Genomic DNA, 11,357 nt, shown 5'->3' with positions numbered 1-11,357 from the left:
TATGCGTGATGAGATTATGAACTATTGAGATGATGCTAATTGCTATATCCATATGAATAACGCCGCTGAATATAAACTACTTGGATTGTCAACGCAGGGGCATTTTCGATAGGCTGAAGGTGATGAAATACATACACTGTACCCTGTCAAATTCTTTAAAGGGCAGGGCGAAGCAGATTCAGCCACAGTATGAAAAGCCTCGTTTCTCGTTTCATAATACAGGTACAGTGCCATTATATTCTTCAATGACGACACGGGCCGAAAGTAGATATAATGCCGAAAGCTTGCACGCCGCGTAAAGAAAGCTGTAAGAATTTAGGTGTGGCCATAAGGCCTCGACCGACAGACCAGGAGGCAGTGCGATATCGAAGCCACTTGATAGACCTCAGGGGTGACACTCGAGACCTTGCAGATAGCAATCGCGTAACATCAGTGTGCCATCATTTGATTGTGGGCATGGAATTGCACCGGTCTTTTGATATCTTATCACAGAAGTCCCAACAGTTGGTAATTCAGCCCCTGGCTTACTATCTTCCACTGGAAAATTTCAGCAAACTAAAGTTGTACGCATCGCCACTCTGAAACGAGCCAATCTTTCAATAGTCTGTTCCATCAGATTCTGGATGAATTACTATGATACAGGACTTGATATACGAGAAAGTTAAGCGTGTACTAAAATTCCCTCCTCACCTATCTCCCTGTCACGATACTCATATGCCAACCGATATCACGACCACAACATCAAAAGTAGCACAAACAACTGTAGGTATAATATGTCTCTCACTAATGTACTCAACCTCCCTTCCCCCCTTCTCTCGAAGTTCAATGGTGAAGCAACGGCTCAGGACTAATGATGTGATATGATATGATATATATCAATCTCATGCGCCATCCAAACACACTGAAGCGTCTGCATGAAGAAAGAGACTTCGTCACCTCTACAGACACACCGCTTTCGCGAGCCCAAATATCGAAAATGTCGTTTCTCACATGTGTTCTGAATGAAAGTAACTATCCCCCTACTCCATGCCTACCCCCTACTTACACACTCATCAATCCACCCCAGCCTCCAGACTCCACACCCAAATCCACCACAACATCCGCGTTGCCATGCAAACCACGCTCCTCCCCCGTGGCACCTCTCCCATCATCCCCAACAGCACCAAAGTAGCTATCTCACCACATCTCACCCATCAAAGCAACTATCTTCCATCCAAACCGACAAGAGAGATCGGAATTAAAAGGTATCCAACGGGGATTTATGCCGTTTCATGGCGAACTGCGGATTTATCTTGGTTGTGAGTGCTGATTCTGTTTGTGGAGTGTCAGGGGTCGTGACTAATCATGTGAAATAGAAGATTTTGCGCTGATGGAGGCGTCATATGCGGTTGTTCGCATTATTCAGAACTTTCCGAATATTTTTCTACCGCCTGGCATTCCAGTTTACTCATCTAGTGTGGAGAAACAGACCCTAACCATTGTGGTTTCAAGCGCAGGAGGGGTTTAAAGTTTTACTTTAGCAAGGAAATTCGGAACAATCTCAATGCATTGAGTTGACATTACCTTTTTATGGATTCGTTTATTATCTCGAAAGGCGGAATGAAATAGATTATGACAATAATAACGTTCACAAACAACCTTTTAAACATCACCAAATTGCATAGATGAATCCGAAATTTCCGAAATCTTAAAAGGGGTATGTCATTGCAGATTAAAAACTAATTTCGTAAAACCACCAAAATAACCTATCCGATCACCGTTCCCTATTCCTTCGTCTCTCATAAAATAATTATAGATATCATCGCAAAAAGCAAACGCAACCCGACAATCTTCTCCACCTTGTCTTATCCTATAACACAACTATAGTCTACAAGCGAGATTGAGCAGATCCAGCAGCCTTGCTACCTGGAGCAGGAGCTAACTTCTCGGTTGCCTCTTCAATCTTGGCCCCAAGAGTTGGGTCAACTCTGCTGAACATGTCATATGTGCGCTTGCGAGTGTCCTCCTTAGCAGCTGCCAAGTGCCCAGATACATTTCCAATGAAGTTATCTTGTTGACCTTCTTGCTTGCCGAGGACATCCCAGAGACCCTTAGCTTGGACGTAGTCTTCTGGACCAACCTCGGACAAAAAGCTTAAAGCAGCACCGGACCATTGCTCATGATCATTGGTAGCCTTGACAGGCTTTTGGGTGAGCTTTCGGTAAGAAGATGGGTAGTTGGGGTTGGCGCCGTAGTTTCCATTGACGGCCATAGCACCATCACGTTGGAATGGATTGAATGCTCGGAGAGGAGCATTGACTGGGATTTGTTGGTAGTTGACACCGAGACGGTGACGGTGAGTATCTGGGTATGAGAAGAGACGGTGACGGTGAGTATCTGGGTATGAGAAGAGACGAGATTGGAGGACAGGGTCGGCAGATGGCTCGACACCTGGTACCAAGTGAGATGGTGAGAAAGCAACTTGCTCAATTTCGGCGAAGTAATTCTCAACGTTCTTGTTGAGGGTCATTTTGCCGAATGGTCTCAATGGAACTTCACCCTGTGGCCAAACCTTAGTCAAGTCGAAGATGTTCCAGCGGAACTTCTCAGCTTGTTCTGGGGAAAGGACTTGAACGAAGACGCTCCAGCTTGGGTAATCTCCCTTCTCGATTGCATCGAATAGGTCTTGAGTGTGCCAATCTGGGTTCTCCGAAGCCATCTTTCCGGCCTCTTCGTTGGTGAAAGTCTTGCTTCCTTGGTCTGTCTTCAAGTGGACTTGAACATAGTTAAAGGTACCGTCGGCCTTGAACCACTTGTGGGTGTGACCAGAATACCCGTTCATGTGTCTGTAGGAATATGGTGTACCACGGTCACTGAACAAGTGCATAACCTGGTGAACAGCCTCGTGATGAGTTGAGAGGTAATCCCAGAACATGGTAGCATCTTTCAAGTTTGTTTGAGGGTTTCTCTTTTGTGTGTGGATAAAGAGAGGGAACTTGGTTGGGTCTCGGAGGAAGAAAACAGGGGTGTTGTTGTAAACCCAATCCCAGTTACCCTCTTCAGTATAGAATTTGACGGAGAAACCTCTTGGGTCACGAGCCGAATCTGGAGAGCCCTTTTCACCACCGACAGTTGAGAAACGTGAGACGAGAGGGGTCTTCTTGCCAACTTGGCTTAACATATCAATGGTAGTGATATCACTGATATCGTGTGTAACTTCAAATTCTACGGATGATACGTTAATATGATGGTGACAGAAAGCATGAAGCCAAAGACAAGACTTACCTCCATAAGCTCCGGCACCCTTGGCATGGACAACACGCTCTGGAATACGTTCGCGATCGAAGTGTGCCAACAGATCGATCAAATGGAAATCTTGAAGAAGAAGTGGACCATTGGTACCAACTCTTTGAAACTCCTCTGGGTGTCTCACTGGACATCCATTGGAAGTAGTGTAGACTGGAGCTTCATTGTACTTGAAGGTAGAAGCGGGCTTATCGTCAGCAACCATGATTGCTATTGTATTGATGTTGTTGCACAGGTAGGTAGTATATGTAGTAGCGTTGAGATGGTTGAGGATATAGATGACAACAAGATTGATGGCGAGATGGTAGAAAGCTTTGGTGATTTTAATGAATTGAAAGAATCAAAAGTAAGATGGCACAAGAAATGGAGGGATGGAAATATATAAGTAGAAATTCGGAAAAGTACCCCTCCTTTCGTGGCAACCAATTAAAAGGAGGGGGTTGTTAACTGTGCACTTGCATTAGTAAAGGTCCCAAGGTCTGGAACGGAATTGATTAGAAAGAGGAAAGGATTTATTAATGTTGTGATTTTAATCGGGGTTAGGTATTGCGCATCAAGGAAACTTATCTCGATTGGGTAGTTTATTAAGAAACTTGTTCAAAGTTATTGGTATCTACTATAGGTAGGGTATGAAAGGAAGAGTCTTTCCGCTACTCTTTTCTCTCTAGCCTGATACCTCCATCTACCTAGATACTAATGAACCCATTTCATTATATTCCTTCAGATTCTATTCTTCATTCTACTCTTCAGACACACCTAGTACATCTACATATTCTACATATATAATATCCATTCAAAGAAACCACCCAACGACATACCTACCTACCTAGGCAATACCTCGAATCCTTCGTTGGGAAGCATTCGCATGATTAGTAACATCTACAACATACAACACCCCCCTCCAAAACATTTCATGCTTACATATAACTCGGGGTAGGACGTGACTCTTCCAGGTCATAATACCTAGGTACTGGGTAGTTAGATACACACGTAGGTACTTACATCGTACAGATTCGTACACATTCACACTCATCTGTTATATCCTCGACCTTTTCTTTTTTCTCGTCGAAACTTTAATTTAGTGCTTTCTTCTCCGCATTTTGAAATGCTAGCTAGGGAGGTAATTAAATACCATACCATACCTGCATAGCGTCATTTTCCTGATCGGTTACGGTTTGGTAGACGCTTGGCAAGGGACGAGTTTCTGTCTAGGCAGTTTGAAACCATTTACTAGTTTGTGACCCCTTTTTCCTTTAGTATCAGACCAGCCTCAGTACATGCGACGACGACGATATGAAAGTATATCCTCACATTCCCACGTTGCCACATTGCCACATTGCACAAGTATTTTTCGCTTTCTTTTTTGTTGCAAGCTAGTTTCCCACTTTGCCATCTCCCTTCTTCCACGCACACCCAAAATCTTACCCGACCGACCACAGCAATGCCGTCACCTCCCCCTGGTCCGCTCCATCCTCAGTAATCCCAGTTCCAATGCACACATCGATGTCACGATTCACAAAGCATGGAGCCCGGGTGGGGCACCGTGCAAGCAAAAACCACATCGCGATGCACATGGCTCTAATGCCGAGCATCAACTATCCCCGACAACGAATGGTGAGCATGGCATTACCTACAACACTGTACTATACACTGAAGAATGTTACGGTATCTATATCTCCTCTATGAAAATGACCTCGGATATGTATAGTGAATGAGTATCTCATTTCAACATGTATTATTGTATTGTATCGTTGCTTGTAACTTGTAGCTTTTTACCACATCGGGTTCATCTTTCCACAAGGAGCTTCGGAAAAGGAAGCCCGGCATAGCTAGGAAATGACTTGGGAACTTACTTTATTTCACCAAACGAGTGGTGGAATCCGTCGCTTCATATCGCACATTCATTATACCTACCTACCTGGTAGCGGCGGTATTATCATACAATGTTATAGTAGTACTCGAGTATCTATCTCAAAGATACTTACCTGCCTACCTACCTGTCTACCTACCTGTCTAGTACTTCACACCCGTCTATGTCATAATCAATCTGACACTATCAATCCCATCACAAAAAAACAAAACAAAACAAACCCCATTCTCCAACATCCATCATCTATCTATCTACCTAGTAATATGATAACATCGCAAAGGTCCCCAATTCCAACAACCATAAATTCCAAGGTTTTCCCAGCCAACGGTGGATATCGATTTATCACCTAGTACCTACCTAGCAGGTATCCAAGCTAAGCAAGTCCAAGTAAGTACCAAAAAAAAAACACAACTCTGATATCACATCACCAAATCCCGAATCTCGGTATCTAAATTCTAATCGCGCTTGTGGCTAGCTTGCCACGTTCGTTCATTCATTCATAGTACATCCTCTCTCACAATTTCCAAGGTCCTTCTTTTCTGTCTTTCACAAGTGCTCTATCTAGCCTAGTATCGTAGTCTAGCTTTCTTTCATACATGGGATTTCATGATCGGGGTATGGGATTTCGTTCTTTCCAAATTGTAATCTATACCTATGCTATGCTAAGAGACCTGACCTTGTCCACGGGGATCCACAAACCATATGTGACAGCAAGTTCCATTCTGAATTGATCCATGTGCCATACCTATAACGACAGATCTTTCGTGGTCTCGCTTCCATGTTAGTCGATCTATGGCTTGCGAATAAGTCTTGACAAATCTAAAGATCTAGACTCGATTGTATCACAAAGCAGAAGGTACGTAGGACTCGTAACCACTCTGTCGAAAAGATGATCAGGTGCTCGGTTTTCGCATAGCTTTCAGATTCAACGGTCGCTAGATCATTCCTTTGGCCAGATCAATATGTTCAGTGTCATTATGGATTCATCACTAATTCATCAATTTAAGATGCTCATTTACAAATAAAGATTCAAATACAGTGCTCCCGGCCCAGACGCAGATGCTCAAAGACGCCTATGCATCTATTATACCTCCGAGAATGATAGTCTTGTTCATATCCATGAGTGTAGCAAAAATACGGAGCTTGAGATTTGTACCCCGGACTCCAGGTTGATCCTTTCCGTCAATTATTCAACTGGTTTTTAGGTATTGTATCGTGATCATAGTACACACGGTCGTTTTTCTGAATCTTCCTCCTCTATTACGACTCTTGTTGTACAGTTTGCTATTGCCATGTTAGTATCGCCCTTTCTTAAGTGCATAAGCCACTTCCAAGCATTGGAACACTTACAACAAGCCAATCCATTCCCTCATCCACACCACTGCCATCTACGGCGCTACATGCCACTATACTCCAATTCCTATCCCTTAACTCGCCTAGTCTTAGAGCCTCAGAAATCTCACCAGCACCTTTCGCTCCCGGTTGATCTTGTTTATTCGCAAATACTAGTAGTGCAGCATCTTTCAGCTCGTCCTCATTCAACATTGCTGCCAATTCTTCTGATGCAGTGCCTAATCGATCAATATCTGTAGAATCGATAACGAATATTACCGCAGCCGTATTAGCGTAGTAGCAGCGCCAATAGGGTCTAATTGACGTTTGTCCTCCAAGATCCTATACCAAGCCAGTTAGTCAGGAATCCTTGAATTGAAAATTTGAGAAGAATGAAGAGAGGAAATATGATCTTACCCAAACATTGAAATTTAGATTTTTGTACGTCACTGATTCCACATTGAAACCAATAGTCGGTATTGTAGTTACCACTTCTCCAATCTGCAGTTTCCCGTTAGCATAAAGCCCCTCCTGTTATGCCAAGGTCAAGCCACTAACCTTCAACCTATATAGTAATGTGGTCTTTCCAGCGTTATCCTAACCAATTCGCAGATACATTAGCTTCCCCTTCTTCTTTACAAGTCCTCGAATGCGCCTTCAGCCTGCTACTTACCAGTCCCAAAATCAATATCCGGATCTCTTTCTTCGAAAATAGCATCCCCGACAGCCACGAAACACTTGCGCCCATTTTTGAAAGTTTTGTAATGGTATTTCCTGTTCTCTTTTCGTTCCTCTTAAAGTCGACCTCCTAAACAACTATGCTTAGCTGTCCCCTATCCTTGTCTTCCTGGAATCTTCCTTTCTTTGTCCCAATCTTATGCTCAATAATCACCAAATTTGTAGAATTCGTAAATCGTCGTGATGTTGTAATCGTTTGCGAGAATTGGGGTGTCTTGTAGTGTCAAAAGGTAGGACTTTCTACTCAAGTGATCTATGTTTTACCAGCGAGGTCAACTGTTCAAATGTTGCTTTGATGCAGCGCCTTACCGTATTTCCAATCCTAATCGCGGAACCAGAAGTTTCCGATCATGATTAGTCATAACTTTATTTTTCCAAGCCGCTCACGTGTATTGACTCAAGACTTGAGCCTGAGAGCCTTAAGGCCGATTGAAAGGGCAACCGAGAAAGAAAGCCCTCGTCAGAATTTTTTGGTGTGTGAATCCATTGAACCTCGATCATCGGACTTTTGATCTAGCACGACAACGACAATATCGACGCCGACTTTTCAAGATGCCGGTATGTACTACCTTTTTTAAATGACGCATACGTTCAATCGCTTGGCCTGGGAAATGGAATGGGTTTGAGACAGTAAAAGGATTTATGGGCGCAAAATTAAAAGATGGAATTCACGATCTCGAATACCAACAAAACGACCTGGCCAAGAAGGAAAAGAACAATACGACAAATCATATAGATGCTAATTCGATACTTCTCTACAGTCCCAAAAGTCATTCCGCACCAAGCAGAAGCTTGCGAGAGCCCAAAAGCAAAACAGACCCATCCCACAATGGATCCGTTTGAGGACTGGTAACACCATCCGGTATGTTCAAGATTTAGAATGCCCCAGGGCAACAGCACCAAAACTACATTTGCACCTCATCGATTCCACTTTCGACTTTATAAAAAGTCGAGATGAATCGCTACCGAACATCAGCAACTCCGATCGAGCTTTTGACTAATTAAATCCAATAGATACAACGCAAAGAGACGTCACTGGAGAAAGACTCGTATCGGTCTTTAGATGTATTACCTTTCAACAGCAAAACATTCCATCTTCTCCTCAACCTCTACCCACGCTCATACGATTTTCTCTTTTTTCCGCTTCTCGCCCATCCACCAAACCATACTCTACTTATCCCGAATTCGCACGATATTAGGACACGAATGGCAATTTTTATGAGGGAGGAGCATGGAGATATGAAATGATAATTTTTGCTCGATTTGGCAGGAGGGTACAACTGATGGATGTTGCTTTGGGAAAAGGGAGGCGTAACATTTCTGATTGCTAGGCCGGTTCAATGAATGGCATATATCGCGATTGAGAGAGGATCATTGTGTTTATAGCAAAGTGACTCAGTGAGGAAATGGGATGTTTTGTTGATTTCTCCATGTTATATCATTGGGGTTTCGAGTGGATTTCGCTCTGTGATTGTGAATGGGTGTGATTACGCTCATCTTGAGTCTCCATGGGATATGGATTGAAATGGCTAGAAAGGCTTCTAGCAGGACATGGTACTTGAATCGGATATCCAGCTTCGGCAGTGATTTAATCATCCTCGATCAGTTTGCAGGCCATGATCAGGCCAGCCTGCATTCACGAACTACAAGGGATCCATCCTCCTTCTCCTTGGTCCCTTGATTTACCCCACATCTAAGATTTACCTCTAGTTCATTCACAATCACCCTTTTCACAGGAACTGTCTCCACCCTTCCCTTTCTCTTCCCACTCATTCTTATTAACCATTTCCTCCCAGCATTATCATGTTATTCATGTTCCCCTTCATTTCTTCTGGTCCGGAATTTGGACTCCAGTTTTCTCCACCTCCACCTATATGCACATGTACCCCGCTTACTATTTCTCTTCCCTCTTTTGTGTCATGTTCCCCTCTATATACACTTTCGCTCTTTGTGTTCACTGTATTCTATTGGTTGTATCATGTATTGTGACATGACATCATGTCAATGATCAGATTAATTGTGTGAAGTCACAAATGCATACATACATACGAAGTCGCATGTACTAGATACGTATACACACTTAACTAGTGGGATCAGGAGATATCTTGTCTCTTCGGGTTTGAGTCAAATGACTATTAATATATAGTGTCGGTAGGTATGTATGTGTGTGGGGAGTGAAATATCTAGGTATTTTTCTAGAATGAGAATGAGAGTGAGAATGATTATCTGGTTTGTATAGGGTATTTTGCTGGATGGGTATTGAATGTTGTATGTTGGATATTGAATATATTGTATGGGTTATAGTGTGTAGGAAGATAGGTAATTTTCATATAAGCTATATAACAGAGATGGGAGAGGAAAGATTGGGATAAGGGTGTAGGTGTAGGTGATGAGAATGAGAATGAGAATGAGTGGAGTCGAGTGTGTTAATGGGTTGAAATGGATTGGATTGGTCTAAAGGTGATGGAGTTGGTGGGATACATACAAGAGAGAAGAGAGAATATTTGGAATGTTCGTAGTGATCCATGGTATAGGAGGAATGGGATAAGAGGAACGAGGTAGGACAGGATTATATGAATACTTCGGAGAAAGGAAGTGATGCATAAGAAAGAGAGAAGAGAAAAGAAAAGAGATATAGAGAATAACGAAGAAGAAGTGGAGGAGGAGGTGGAGGTGAGGATTGAATAGTGAATGCAATGATATGATATAAGAACTTGGAAATCGAGAGAGATATCATATAGAAAGTTCTTTCTTTATACTATCTATCTGTCTATCTATCCAGTTGGCATTACATCACATCACAATACTCTCACTCATAACAAGATATCAAATTATTGACATAAAATTATTGAATTGAAATAAAATAATGTAAATACAAAGTCCAGAACCTCACAGTCTCAGTCTCATAGTAGATTCATTGATTGATAAATAAATCGAATACCAGGTAATCTGGTTCCTATTAGAATAATAAATGCATCTCATTTCGTCTCGTCTTGTCTTCGCTTGTATGCTCTATACTTTATACTTTGGCATATGTATATGTTATATGTGATATGTGATGGATAGATGGATAGATGGATAGATGGATAGATGGATAGATGGATAGATGGATAAATTCATATGCTTGAGTGCTATATACATACATACATCCATACATCCATATATACATACAAACCCATAAACTTTCCCTTCCCCTTGCCATACACCAACTCACCAAACCACCCACCTAAAAATTCCACCAACAAACACGTCAATCCAAATCCAAAACAAATTTCAACCCCTCAATTTCACCTCTGATTTTCCTTTTCATACCTACTTAAACATAGACATAGACATAAACATAAACTCATTCTCCTCATTTTCCTGTTTCTCTATATATAAGTCTTACATAGATTCGAAACTTAGATCACAATGAACAATGAATAATAAACAATGAATAATGAATAATAAAGATTCAAGATTCAAGATTCAAGGGAGCTAGTTGGAAATAGAAAAAGATATTTAGTATTTTAGTATTATTCTAAGAGAATCGTAGTTTTTGTAGTATATTCTTTTATTATATTGTATTGTACTATGATTTACTGAATATGTATGTTATACTAGACTAGATTATATTGTTATATTGTTATACACTTATATAAACACATCTAATCCCAATCCAATCCAATTCAATCAAATCCAACTCGACCCAATCAAAGAACCCCCATATCCCCTCCTCTTCTCTCCTTCCCCCTTCCCCCTTCTCCCCTTCCCCCTCACCAAACCAAACCAAACCAAAAAAAAGTCAAATCAAATCCAACCCAGCTTCCAAATTCCAATCCTCATAGCCCTCATAACCCTCATAATCAAAGAAAGAGAGACAATCAAGAAGTGAGTGTGAGTAAGTGAGTGTGAGAGAGAATACCTACCTATTTACATACCTACCTAAGTACCTAAGTACCTAAATAAAGAAAGTTGTAAAGATTTGGTGAGAAGGAATGATACTGGAACCTGAAGATTAGAACCTGGAGATTGGAAACGTCTACATGATTACCAAGGTAGGGAGGGTGGTGAGGATATAAGTGGGAAAGTTAGAACTTTATGTTGATGAGAATGAGATTGAGATTGATGACGTGTATGGCAATAATGAAAA

At 41.8% G+C, this 11,357-nt stretch overlaps 3 protein-coding genes across 3 annotated transcripts; 1 reads left to right on the top strand and 2 right to left on the bottom strand.

The window, feature by feature from the left end:
• Positions 1-976: 976 nt before the first annotated feature.
• On the top strand, positions 977-1,171 carry EAE97_000181 (uncharacterized protein; the record flags this gene model as incomplete). The annotated part of the gene is made up of 1 exon (XM_038870691.1): positions 977-1,171. The coding sequence occupies one exon, from the start codon at positions 977-979 to the stop codon at positions 1,169-1,171; it is 195 nt and encodes a 64-aa protein (XP_038738052.1).
• Positions 1,172-1,867: 696 nt separating this feature from the next.
• On the bottom strand, positions 1,868-3,490 carry EAE97_000180 (uncharacterized protein; the record flags this gene model as incomplete). The annotated part of the gene is made up of 2 exons (XM_038870690.1): positions 1,868-3,204; positions 3,265-3,490. The coding sequence occupies 2 exons, from the start codon at positions 3,488-3,490 to the stop codon at positions 1,868-1,870; spliced, it is 1,563 nt and encodes a 520-aa protein (XP_038738051.1).
• Positions 3,491-6,415: 2,925 nt separating this feature from the next.
• Positions 6,416-7,235, bottom strand: EAE97_000179 (uncharacterized protein; the record flags this gene model as incomplete). Its single annotated transcript, XM_038870689.1, has 5 exons — positions 6,416-6,439; positions 6,506-6,829; positions 6,905-6,988; positions 7,046-7,084; positions 7,161-7,235. 5 exons carry the CDS (start codon positions 7,233-7,235, stop codon positions 6,416-6,418), a joined length of 546 nt encoding a protein of 181 aa, XP_038738050.1.
• Positions 7,236-11,357: the final 4,122 nt, after the last annotated feature.

This window comes from Botrytis byssoidea (genome assembly GCF_014898295.1).
Source record: "Botrytis byssoidea strain MUCL 94 chromosome Unknown BBYS_001, whole genome shotgun sequence".
In the NCBI taxonomy this organism is placed as follows: Eukaryota; Fungi; Ascomycota; class Leotiomycetes; order Helotiales; family Sclerotiniaceae; genus Botrytis; species Botrytis byssoidea.
Note: the sequence above shows the minus strand (reverse complement) of the source record. Positions and strands in the feature narration are given on the sequence as shown.